The sequence below is a fragment of the Entelurus aequoreus genome, linkage group LG17, assembly GCF_033978785.1.
Source record: "Entelurus aequoreus isolate RoL-2023_Sb linkage group LG17, RoL_Eaeq_v1.1, whole genome shotgun sequence".
Lineage (NCBI taxonomy): Eukaryota > Metazoa > Chordata > Actinopteri > Syngnathiformes > Syngnathidae > Entelurus > Entelurus aequoreus.
The window spans coordinates 7,930,732-7,943,977 of NC_084747.1; the positions used below are offsets into that span (position 1 = coordinate 7,930,732).

The window sequence follows — 13,246 nt, forward strand, 5'->3', positions numbered from 1 at the left end:
CAGCTTAGTGTTATTAGTCTCAATATTGCAACATTTTCTCGTGACATTGCACTTGTTTGCGCTTTTATTTTATTTATAGCTACGGGCTACAAACGAGTCCCGGGCTTTACTTTGGACACCCTGGTAAGTCCCCTTTTAAATATTGTGAAAAAATATTTATCCTTGAATATTTGTAACAAAACCCTTAAAACACACTCACATTTGGGCTACTAAACGTAAATTAAAAAAAAGCAGCCATATTTAATGTTTTCCTGGGTCACGTGGTTGCAACACAGCAATTTCAGAGAGAAACATTTATTGCAAACAGAGCGGCTAAATGTTTTGTCTCCTGTTTGTAGTCTTGTGTTTTGACCAAATGCTCCTTGAAGTATAGTTTCAGCTACAAACTGAACAACTGTATGTTTTTCTCCTGTGTGTGTTTTATGTGTTTTACTGTGAATGCATTTGCAAAATATGTTCTACTTACTTATTATATTGATTTTTGTCAGTGTGCTTCATTGTGTGTCGAGTGAAACCTGTTCTGGAAAAAAAGCTTTTAGTACAAACCAAGCAATTAAATGGCTTGTCTCCTGTATGTGTATTCATGTGTTGAGTCAAACAGTACTTTCGAATAAAGCTTTTACCACAAACAGAGCAATTAAATGGCTTTTCTCCTGTGTGCCTTTTCATGTGTTGTGTCAAACTGCCCTTCTGACTCAAGCTTTTACCACAAACCGGGCAGTTAAATGCTTTTTCTCCTGTGTGAAATCTCATGTGTTGAGTCAAGCTGGCCTTTCGAGTGACACTTTTACCACAAACTGGACAATTAAATGGTTTTTCTCCCGTGTGAATCTTCATGTGTTCAGCCAAACTGTCCTTTCGCATAAAGCTTACCCCACACACTGAACAAGTAAAAGATTTCTCTCCTGTATGTGTTTTCATGTGCTCCGTCAAATGGCATTTTTTAGTAAAGCTTTTAGCACAAATTGAACAATAAAATGGTTTTTCCCCTGTGTGCGTTCTCATGTGCTCAGTCAAATTGCACTTCTTGGTAAATTTTTGGCCACAAACTGAACATTTAAACGGTTTTTCTCCCGTGTGCGTTCTCATGTGTAGACTCAAATTGTACTTTTTAGTGAAGCTTTTAGCACAAACCGAGCACCTCAAACATGTTTTACCTCTCTTTTCCTTCACACATTCAAAGTGTTTGTTGTCAGTGTGAGTCCTCATATCACGTTCACAGTCTGTATCGCTGCTCAAAGTTACTTCAACCTCGTCTTCAGCCTCACTATCTGATAGTGGAGCTAAGAGGTTGTCTACTTGTGGTTTCTCTTCATCATCTTCAGTCTTCACAGAGACAACAGTCAGTGGCAACTTGGGGAGATCAGCCTCCTGTGGTCCTAGAAGACACTCTCCCTCCTGAGTGATCCAGACTTCCTCCTCTTCCTTTTTAATGTGGGGGGGCTGTGAAGCGTCCTGTTTCAAAGTAGAGCTCCCACTCTGCGGATGACCAATCAACTGCTGGACGTCTGCAGGATACAAACAACACAAACACGCTTTAGCTCGGACATGATCCATGAGATATTTCTTCTTGAACTCGCGACACACTTTCTTCTATGTACTGTATGTGTGTGTAGTGTTTCATGGCCATTCATTTAGTGCCTTGCCAGAATGAGGGCTCGCTCATTCAGTAATTATGGCAGGATCTTGTTCAAAATGAGCTTTCGTCAACAAATGTGAACACCTTAGTTGGATTGTGTTTGTCTTTTTAAAAAGCGGAATAACCCACTCAGATTGTGCGATTAGAAACCAGTTCCCTGCCTGTGCAGGGCACCCATGTGCAGCTCTTTACAATATTTTCAAATGCATATTTGCATTAGCAGCCAGAGAACAGCCGTATAAATGAAAGATACATAAGCTAAAAAGAGTTAAAATATATGATAAAATGAAAACCTACCAGTTTAGTAAGTGTCAGAATGCTGTCAAAGAGAGCAAAGAGCAAGCAAAGAGAGAAACCTATACAAAAGTACATACGTGTGTGTTTCGATAGTACACAAAAATGATAATTAGTACTAGCTCACGATTTTATTTTAATTTTTTTCTATTAATCTTCATATGTCTTACTTGTATTTGATTCTGTATCCCTACTCATGTTTCTTACTATTTTACAAGTTTTATTATTTTTATTTTCCATCGTTCCTCCAATTAGCCATCTGCCTGAGGGGTTATCGGCCGTGCTTAAGGGGGCGCTTTTCTGTCAGCGTCCTGGTGGCCATGGTCTGGTGACCTCCTGGTGCAGACGGCTCCTGTGATAGTGCTTACTCACATGTCTCCTCTGTACTCAGCCACGCAATCATTTGTCCATATAGTTGCATATGTGTGTGTGTGTGTGTGTGTGTGTGTGTGTGTGTGTGTGTGTGTGTGTGTGTGTGTGTGTGTGTGTGTGTGTGTGTGTGTGTGTGTGTGTGTGTGTGTGTGTGTGTGTGTGTGTGTGTGTGTGTGTGTGTGTCTGTGCGTACGTATGTGATAATGGAGGATATGGGTCACCGGGGTATTGTTTTCAACTTTGTAAAGCACTTTGCGTTGCATTTCTTTTATGTATGAAAAGCGCTTCTGTGGAGAGGGGGCGTGGCCGCGGGCCTGCAGCGGAACGGGGTGTGCCAGGACCGGCCTCGAAGTCAGCGACAGGTGCGTAGATGGCCCAGGTGGGCCTTGTCATCTAATCACCTGTCGCCCTGTATAAGCAGCAGTCGGGAGGAGAGCGGTGGCTGGAGCTGGAGCGAGAGCGAGTGCAGTCTACCCCAGGGCAGCTGTGGCTACAAATGTAACTTACCACCACCAGGTGTGGATGAATGATGGGTTCCCACTTCTCTGTGGGCGCTTTGAGTATCTAATAATAGAAAAGCGCGATATAAAATTGAATCTATTATTATTATTATTATTATCAGACAGAAAATAAGCAAATATCACCCTTATTTGAGATATTCAATCTTACTTAGATTTCAGTTTTTGCAGTGTAGAACATGCACATGATTTGTGCTTTTTGGGTAACTTAATTTGACCTTATGAGCTGTGACATTTGTGGAGAACTTCCCAATAATCAAAAGTTGACAATAATCATATTATCCTTGTTCTTTATTAACTCCAATCCTCTGCAGGTTGATGTAGACATGTGGTCCAGTCTTCTCTTCACATCTCTTACTCTTCCCCAACATCTCTTCTTTCACATTATTATTTTCTTTACACAAGCGCTTGTTTTGCTCTTCCACTTTCTTCGTTTGACTTTTGCATTCTTTCATCTCCTCTGATGTGAACTCCACTGCCTTCTTCAAGCTAACAATCATGGCGGCTCTTTCTTTACATTCTTCAACAAACTCGACACTTTCCCCAGGGCCTATAATAGTCTCCAAAATTACGTTTTTGGAAATACGCTCATCTTTACCTTCATCTTTCGTCTTTATCTCCGTTGGTGATTTGCTGGAAGTTGGTGGCGCTGATTCTCTTTCATGTTCTCTTTTAGCGGACGTCGCCATCTTAGCATAGCAGTAGTCGTCCATCTTCTATCACGTCTTCAATCTTCACTTCAGATAACACTCCATCGCTCCATACTCTGCTTCCGTTTCGTGGGCTTTAGAAAAGACAAATCTATGACATTTGTATAGCTGTTTGATCGTAAATGTCAAACTTCTACAGGAACCGTTCAGTCCTCCATAGACTTCGAGCTGCTCAATCCCTTTTGCGCATGCGCCACATGCCGGCCACTTCCGTTTCGTCTTTTACAGAGGTTTGTTTTTAAACGTTTTTTTTACATTTTTTATTTTTATTGAACAACAAACATACATCCACAATGTGCATACAGTCAAGGCACTCTCAACATATTCAACAATTTTTACACATCAGGTTGAGCAAATTATGACTTTAACAAAACACGTCAAGGAAAGAAAGTAAAAGCAAATGGGTGAGGACGGACCTACGTCACTTCCGCCTACCAATCCCCTAGCAACCGGGAATTCGTTGAAGACAAAGCAGCTCACAGCGAACACAGCATTGACAGAAAAAGCATTTAACGAGCGTTGTGGCTTGGAAGTCGGCGTTAAATCCTTCATTTACGCATTTTTACTTATTCGCATATCGTGTGAAAAAACGAAAATGTATTATTTGCATCAGACTCGTTTCAGTGAACTTTAAAGCTTCTCAGGCTTAGCTTAGCTTGCTAGTTAGCTTAGCCTGCGCGCTACTAAGAAAGAGACGCGGAAGATCAAGTGTTGGTGTATAAAATATTGAGAGATTTGAGGGCTACATGTATTGTTTAAGTACAACTGTTCTTCGCCAGGTGTTCTTTGGCCGCCCTGGCTTACGTTTTCCCGGTGGTGTCCATCTTAACGCTGCCTTTGGTATCCTCTCGTTGTCCGGTTTTCGAAAATAGCTAGCTAGGCTATAGACTATATAGTATATACCGCATGTTATTTTTGTACAACAACAACTTCAGCTGTCGAACGTTATAAGGTACAAATTCAACAAGTACAACATTAGCACGGACGGTATAGCCAAGTTGTGGTTAAGAAGGTGGAATTTTGTTCCTTATATTTACCAGAAACGAAGTGATCCGAACACACGACCCGGGACTTTGGGGGACTCCAGTGAGAACCGTCCTCGTTTTCCCAGTGTAAAGCTGCGAGCCATTTGTCTCGTCTCTGTGGGCTTTTATCACGCTTTGGCAGAACAAAATACGACCTTTTTTTTCCCTGTTTCCAGTTGTGGTTAGCACAACCAAAAACAACACAGTTTTTCTGCATTTTGGAGGCAGAATGACGGGTTTAACCAGCGTAGGTCGACAGATTAAAAAGTAATGGCAACGGTTTGTTTTCAACGCCAGTCTGGTTGCTATGGCTCGAAGAACCCGTATGTAGCTCAGTTGCCCGGATGTCGGCCCTCACCCATACAAATAGAGTATTACAAATGATTGATAAATAATAATAATAAACGATACGATAAAATACAAAATTCAAAAAGACAAAAAAGGGCTAATAAAGTCCCTTTATTTTTTTCAATATGTTTGTTTTTAAAGATGGGCATTTTACAATTTATATTAAACAACCGGATTGCGAACGTATTTACTTTCTATTTACCTTCGCTTTAGTTTTATTTTTCAATTTGTCGCACTTTTATTATTATTATTTGTATTTTTATTTAGCAAATGTTTACTTTTTATTCGACCCTTTTTACCATATTACTTTTGCACTATCTTGTTCAGCTCATTCATTGTTTACGTTCTTTGTTTGTTTTTTTGTTTTGTTTTTGTTTTCTATGCTTTTCTAACCTGTAAAGCACTTTTGTTCAATGTAAAAGTTGTCGTAAATGTGCTATATGGTGTGGCGGGGGGGAGCTGGAGCCTATTTCAGCTGCATTATTTTTTGTTTGTCATAAAAAGATACAGTCATGTGTGCTTACGGACTGTATCCCTGCAGACTTATTGATATATTGATATATAGTATAGGAACCATAAATATTAATAACAGAAAGAAACAACCCTTTTGTGCGAATGAGTGTGAATGAGTGTAAATGGGGGAGGGAGGTTTTTTGGGTTGGTGCACTAATTGTAAGTGTATCTTATGTTTTTTATGTTGATTTAATAAAAAAAATATTAATAATAAATAAAAAATAATATTTAAATTTTTTTATTTTATTTTATTTCTTGTGCGGCCCGGTACCAATTGATCCACGGACTGGTACCGGGCCGCGGCCCGGCGGTTGGGCACCACTGACGTACAGGCATCCTCCATAAAGGGATACACCCCTACCAGGAGGATCGTCATACTCGTTCGAGTGACCGCCGATGACGATGATGATGCTATTTCTATTTAAAGGCCTACTGAAAGCCACTACTAGCGACCACGCAGTCTGATAGTTTATATATCAATGAGGAAATCTTAACATTGCAACACATGCCAATACAGCCGGGTTGGATTAGTAAAGTGCAATTTTAAATTTCCCGCGAAATATTCTGCTGAAAACGTCTCGTATGATGACGTTTGCGCGTGACGTCACGGATTGTGCGGACATATTGGGACACCATTGTGGCCAGCTATTAAAGGCCTACTGAAATGAAATGTTCTTATTTAAACCTTTTAAATGGCCTAGTGGTTAGAGTGTCCGCCCTGAGATCGGTAGGTTGTGAGTTCAAACCCCGGCCGGGTCATACCAAAGACTATAAAAATGGGACCCATTACCTCCCTGCTTGGCACTCAGCATCAAGGGTTGGAATTGGGGGTTAAATCACCAAAAATGATTCCCGGGCGCGGCTACGCTGCTGCCCACTGCTCCCCTCACCTCCCAGGGGGTGATCAAGGGGATGGGTCAAATGCAGAGGACAAATTTCACCACACCTAGTGTGTGTGTGACAATCATTGGTACTTTAACTTTAACTTTAACTTAACTTAACTTAAATATAAGCCTGGTTGTGTTGTGGCTAATAAAGTATATATATGTCTTGCGTTTATTTACTGTTGTAGTCATTCCCAGCTGAATATCAGGTCCCACCCGCCTCTCACAGCATCTTCCCTATCTGAATCGCTTCCACTGCCCTCTAATCCTTCACTCTCACTTTCCTCATCCACAAATCTTTCATCCTCGCTCAAATTAATGGGGTAATCGTCGCTTTCTCGGTCCGAATCGCTCTCGCTGCTGTTGGCCATGATTGTAAACAATGTGTAGATGTGAGGAGCTCCACAACCTGTGACGTCACGCTACTTCCGGTACAGGCAAGGCTTTTTTTATCAGCGACCAAAAGTTGCAAACTTTATCGTCGATGTTCTCTACTAAATCCTTTCAGCAAAAATATGGCAATATCGCGAAATGATCAAGTATGACACATAGAATGGATCTGCTATCCCCGTTTAAATAAGAACATTTCATTTCAGTAGGCCTTTAAAAAAAAAATGGTTTGAATGTTTGATAATATATTTTTCATAATTAAACAATATTTAGGTTAACAATTTGCGATTACATGGAGTACATATATTTTATTTCTACCAAAATAGAAAGAAAGAATAAATTTAGTATGAAAAGTTACAGTACTTTATTGATACATATTATTATTTTCGTACCTTCCATCCATCCATTTTCTACCGCTTGTCCCTTTCGGGGTCGCGGGGGGTGCTGGAGCCTATCTCAGCTGCATTAGGGCGGTAGGTGGGGTACACCCTGGACAAGTCGCCACCTCATCACAGACATTTTTGTAAAAAGACGGATTTGTGACACCAAGTCCTTTGACTTGACCCAAATGAGAAAATGCAACTTCCGTCCATCCTTATTAAGGTAAGGACATTTGTAAATTGTAGTTGTCGACCATTTGAGGTTATCAGTATATATTATACATATATTTTGAAAAATAATGTCGGAAATGGGAGTGGCTTTCTTTTGGCGCATGGGCAAAGGGACCGGGCAGCTCCAAGAGTTTGATGGCGGACTGAACGGCTTCGGCTTTCCGGAGAAGTTTCGATTTACGATCAAACAGCGATATAGTTTCTCAAATATTCGTCTTTTCTAAAGTCCAAGATAAAACATGTTTAGTTTGGAGCGATGGAGTGTTATCTGAAGTGATGATTAAGGACGTGATAGAAGATGGACGACTACTGCTATGCTAAGATGGCGACGTCCGCTAAAAGAGAACATGAAAGAGAATCAGCGCCACCAACTTCCAGCAAATCACCAACGGAGATAAAGACGAAAGATGAAGGTGAGTGACTTGAAGTTTGAATTTCAAGCCCTTAAAGTCGAAATTAGCCGACCTTGTTGAAGAATGTAAAGAAAGAGCCGCCATGATTGTTAGCTTGAAGAAGGCAGTGGAGTTCACATCAGAGGAGATGAAAGAATGCAAAAGTCAAATGAAGAAAGTGGAAGAGCAAAACAAGCGCTTGTGTAAAGAAAATAATGATGTGAAAGAAGAGATGTTGGGGAAGAGTAAGAGATGTGAAGAGAAGACTGGACCACATGTCTACATCAACGTGCAGAGGATTGGAGGTCATAAAGAACAAGAATAAAATGATTACTGTCAACTTTTGATTGGGAAGTTCTCCACAAGTGTCACAGCTCATAAAGTCAAAGTTCCCCCAAAAATATAAATTATTTGCATGTTATATATAATGTAACACATATGTTGCAATATATTGTAAAAATGTAATACTTATTAAATTGGGAAATACAACAATCTAATTGTATATTGTAAGAAGATCCTGTTTGCTTGACCAAGACCTTCAGTATATCAGTATGTGGAATTAAATGATGGAATGGATTAAGCAAAGCAATCAAACAATGCACTAAAATAATCCACTTCATGAAACTCTTCAAACTTAAAGTGTTTACAAACTACAAAGAAGAAGAACCACAATAAACATTCCGAATTTATTTCATCCATCCATCCGTTCATTTTCAAAATAATCTTACTCATCTCACCATATGAAATGTAACTTACTTCACCGAGTATTACATATTTATTCATTTTTATTGTGATTACTTATGGAGTATATTGTGAATAAATTGAGAACAGGAAGTGAAAATTAAGTTTTAGCAACTGTTATGTAAAATAAAAGGGGTAGGATTAAATAAGCTCTGCTTCTTCCTACTCCTTTTTGAACATGTTGAAAAGAGAAACTGGAAATTGTGATGTATCATGTTGTATCGCATCATAATTATCACCTCAACTCCACCCAAAATGGATTAACTCGCTGGAATAAAAAAGACAATATAACATACATCCATAAACGTGGATGCATGTGGAAAAAGTGCAATATATTTATCTGTACAGTAACCTATTTATTTATTTATTTATATATGCACCTTATTGCTTTTTTATCCTGCACTACCATGAGCTTATGTAACGGAATTTTGTTCTTATCTGTACTGTAAAGTTCAAATTTGAATGACAATAAAAAGGAAGTCTAAGTCTAAGTCTAAGTATGTATGCTTGCATGTTCGAAATAAACTCAAACTCAGATGTCTGCATCAACGTGTAGAGGTAATAAAGAACAAGAATAATTTCATTACTGTCAACTTTGGATTGGGAAGTTCTCCACAAGTGTCACAGCTCATTAGGTAAAGAAAGTTATGAAAGAAAATTACATTTTTGGGGTTAGATCATAGCCAATGTCTGCAAAAATCAAATTGACATAGACTGTGGTCTTCCAAGCGATGTGTTAAAAAACGAATAATAAAATAAAAAAATAAAAAATTCTTTGCAAGAAATAATGTAAAACCAATGAAGTTTTTTCCAGACAGACAAAAATATGAACACAAAACACATCATCTTAGTTATACATGCATACAACAATGTAGTGCCTCAACTAAAGGGCTCAATTGGTTTCATGACAGAGCTCATCATTCAAAATACTCGCATCACAAATCAGTCCCTTCAGTTAAAATTAAATCGAAATACATTTCTACTGGCTTTGGCCGTCTCAAAGCAGCACAATTTGAACATGCATCGTGCCTGGAAAAAAACAACTTTCAGATAAGAAATATTGTTTTAATATAAATGCAATAGAATGTACTACAAACAACAACGTAGTTTTAGGAAACAATATAGCAATATTGTGCAGCACATACTTGGACCACTGTAGGGTTTCCTTCTCCGTTGTGTAGCAATAGGAACTCAATTCTTCTTTATGTTGCACACAGACCTCTTTGAGTAGCGGGCCGTAGAGGTGAGAGTACAGTACAGGCCAAAAGTTTGGACACACCTTCTCCTCATTCAATGCCTTTTCTTTGTTTTCATGACTATTTACATTGTAGATTGTCACATCAGAACTATGAATGAACACATGTGGAGTTATGTACTTACCAAAAAAAGGTGAAATAACTGAAAACATGTTTTATATTCTAGTTTCTTCAAAATAGCCACCCTTTGCTCTGATTACTGCTTTGCACACTCCTGGCATTCTCTCGATGAGCTTCAAGCACACCTGTGAAGTGAAAACTATTTCAGGTGACTACCTCTTGAAGCTCATCGAGAGAATGCCAAGAGTGTGCGAAAAAGTAATCAGAGCAAAGGGTGGCTATTTTGAAGAAAACCTAGAATATAAAACATGTTTTCAGTTATTTCACCTTGTTTTGTTAAGTACATGTTTTTTATGGTTTGGTTTTCTCATTCGGTGGGTGTCGTCCTTCTCGCTGGTTGAAGGGTGGGGTTTGTGTCCATCTTTCAAAATAACACTTTTGTTTTAGAGCTGTAAAGAAAATGAAAGATGTCCCAGTCAACATCGTTGGCCTGCCGTCCGATTTTGTTGGCCTTCGGAGCCGACCCGCTTTCTAGTCCCCATCTAATACTTTGACCATAGATTCTAGAAGTGAAAATGCAAATAAAGTCAACTAGAGATGTCCGATAATGGCTTTTTTGCCGATATCCGATATTCCGATATTGTCCAACTCTTAATTACCGATACCGATATATACAGTCGTGGAATTAACACATTATTATGCTAATTTTGTTGTGATGCCCCGCTGGATGCATTAAACAATGTAACAAAGTTTTCCAAAATAAATCAACTCAAGTTATGGAACAAAAATGCCAACATGGCACTGCCATATTTATTATTGAAGTCACAAAGTGCATTATTTTTTTTAAACATGCCTCAAAACAGCAGCTTGGAATTTGGGACATGCTCTCCCTGAGATAGCATTAGGTGGGTGGGGTTGCGGGGGGCGGGGGTTATTGGGGGTAGGGAGTATTGGGGGTTGTATATTGTAGCATCCCGGAAGAGTTAGTGCTGCGAGGGGTTCTGGGTATTTGTTCTGTTGTGTTTATGTTGTGTTACGGTGCGGACGTTCTCCCGAAATGTGTTTGTCATTCTTGTTTGGTGTGGGTTCACAGTGTGGCGCATATTTGTAACAGTGTTAAACTTGTTTATACGGCACCCTCAGTGTGACCTGTATGGCTGTTGACCAAGTATGCCTTGCATTCACTTTTGTGTGTGAAAAGCCGTAGATATTATGTGACTGGGCCGGCACACAAAGGCAGTGCCTTTAAGGTTTATTGGCGCTCTGTACTTCTCCCTACGTCCGTGTACACAGCGGCGTTTTAAAAAGTCATACATTTTACTTTTTAAATCCGATACCGATAATTTCCGATATGACATTTTAAAGCATTAATCGTCCGATAATATCGGCAGTCCCATATTGTCGGACATCTCTAAAGTAAACACAATAAGACATTTATATAAAGCTTGTTTTATTAAATTTAAAAATCTATGGTATTGTTGTAAATCAGAAGACATATGAAATGTGTGGTTTTGCATGCTACATATTTATTTTAACTAAACTAAAGCAAACACTATTGGCTCTTATTTGAATCATATAGGGTTTGCCCTCAAAGCCTTCCTGTATCCAGAGACTTACTGCCATAACAAAAACGATTTAAAACATAATTTTTTAATTATACAAATTTAAAAAAAAATCTATCCATCTACTTTAGTATCGTATATACACTGATACCATGCTCTCCACAGGGAATATACATATTGTATACATTGTCTATAAAATCGCTATAACTATACCTCTGCATAACATTGTAAGGAAACAGCACACTGGTCTTTCCTCGTCTCCCACCGTGGTTACAGTGAAGCCAAGTCTTCCATACGCTACGTCATATTCTGGTACGGCGAAAAAAAGCATGTTCCCCGATGTCAAACGCACCCCCGCTGGCATTGTACAATGACCCACCCCCCCCATGGTGGCCCGCCCCACTATTTGAGAAGGACTGCCGTAATGTAACACTCACGTGTTTGTGTTTCTCATCCAGAAGAACCTCCGCCTCAGCTACATGGGGTGAACTTTACTTTGAAGCAGGAAGCTTCACAGCCCCCGCACATTAAAGAGGAAGAGGAGGAACTCTGGATAACTCAGGAGGGAGACATTAAAGAGGAAGGGGGGGAACTCTGGATCACTCAGGAGGGAGACGTTAAAAAGGAAGATGGGGAGCTCTGGATCACTCAGAAAGGAGACTGTCTTTTAGGGTCGGAGGAAGCTGATCTTACCAAGTTGCCACTGACTGTTGTCTCTGTGAAGACTGAAGACGATGAAAAGAAACCACAAGTAGACAACCTCTTAGCTCCACTATCAGATAGTGAGGCTGAAGAAGAGGTTGACGAACCTTTGAGCAGCGATACAGACTGTGAAGGTGATATGTGGACTCACTCTGAGAACAAACACTCTGACTGCTCTAAAAAGAAGACCGGTAGAACATGTTTGAGCTGCTCAGTTTGTGGCAAAATATGTGCTAAAAAGAGACGTTTGACTGAACACATGAGAACACACACAGGTGAAAAACCATTTAATTGTTCAGTTTGCGGGAAAAGCTTTTCTCAAAAGAGCAGTTTGACTCAACACATTAGAACACACACAGGTGAAAAACCATTTAATTGTTCAGTTTGTGGGAAAAGCTTCTATCTACAAAAACCTTTGACTGTGCACATGAGAACGCATACAGGAGAGAGACCATTTAATTGTTCTCTTTGTTGTAAAACCTTCTCTCAAAGGGGTCATTTGGCTGGACACATGAGAACCCACACTGGAGAAAAACCATTTAATTGTTCAGTTTGCGGTAAAAGCTTTTCTCAAAAGAACAATTTGATTGTACACATGAGATTACATACAGGAGAAAGACCATTTATTTGCTCAGTTTGTAACGAGAGCTTCCTTAACAGACGCGGTTTGACTCGACACATAATGAAACATAAGGCAGAAAAAACACAATCTTTGTGAAACATACTAAGAAGACCGATTTAGTAAGACACATGACAAATCACACTGGAGAAAAATGATATTTACGACTGCGAATAGACAACCAAACTATCTGTAAAGTAGTTGCCCACGTTACATGTTTTGTTTGTACACATGGTAGCGAGATTGTGTATAGTGGTGATATCAAGCACCAATTAATATTTAGATCTCATCTCCACGATTTAAAATAATTTGATTGATGTATTCTTTGAGGAAAATTTGAACCTCAGTACAGAGGCATTTGTTTGTACACATGGTAGCGAGATTGTGTATAGCGGTGATATCAAGCACCAATTAGTATTTAGATCTGGTCTCCACGATTTCAAATAATTTGATGTATTCTTTGAGGAAAATTTGAATCTCAGTACAGAGGCAGCATTTTAAACAACATCAGGTGGAATTTAGATGATAAACCGCTCACTGCTGGATTTTAGTGCTGCTTTTGCACATTTGACTAAATAGCATTATTACCTGCATTGTTAGCAGCCTCATT

The 13,246-nt window shown here is 39.3% G+C and overlaps 3 protein-coding genes across 4 annotated transcripts in view; 2 read left to right on the plus strand and 1 right to left on the minus strand.

The window, feature by feature from the left end:
• Positions 1-45: 45 nt before the first annotated feature.
• On the minus strand, positions 46-3,730 carry LOC133632266 (gastrula zinc finger protein XlCGF8.2DB-like). The gene is made up of 2 exons (XM_062024607.1): positions 3,422-3,730; positions 46-1,508 (listed from the first exon to the last, which is right to left on the minus strand). Exons 1-2 carry the CDS (start codon positions 3,534-3,536, stop codon positions 463-465), a joined length of 1,161 nt encoding a protein of 386 aa, XP_061880591.1. The 5' UTR covers positions 3,537-3,730; the 3' UTR covers positions 46-462.
• A 3,688-nt stretch (positions 3,731-7,418) lies between these two features.
• Positions 7,419-13,246, plus strand: part of LOC133632273 (zinc finger protein 135-like) — a 6,282-nt gene continuing 454 nt past the window's right edge. Inside the window, exons 1-2 of one of the 2 annotated variants that reach the window (XM_062024617.1) lie at positions 7,419-7,717; positions 11,774-13,246. The exon at positions 11,774-13,246 is cut by the window's right edge and continues 454 nt beyond it. In XM_062024617.1, the coding sequence (XP_061880601.1) occupies positions 7,603-7,717; positions 11,774-12,735 (1,077 nt within the window). In that variant the 5' untranslated portion in view covers positions 7,419-7,602 and the 3' untranslated portion in view covers positions 12,736-13,246. The remainder of the gene's footprint in view (positions 7,718-11,773) is intronic. The other variant, XM_062024618.1, reaches the window with a different exon arrangement.
• Positions 7,790-13,246, plus strand: part of LOC133632267 (gastrula zinc finger protein XlCGF17.1-like) — a 144,097-nt gene continuing 138,640 nt past the window's right edge. Inside the window, exon 1 of the mRNA XM_062024608.1 lies at positions 7,790-8,001. Within this exon, the coding sequence (XP_061880592.1) occupies positions 7,800-8,001 (202 nt within the window). The 5' untranslated portion in view covers positions 7,790-7,799. The remainder of the gene's footprint in view (positions 8,002-13,246) is intronic.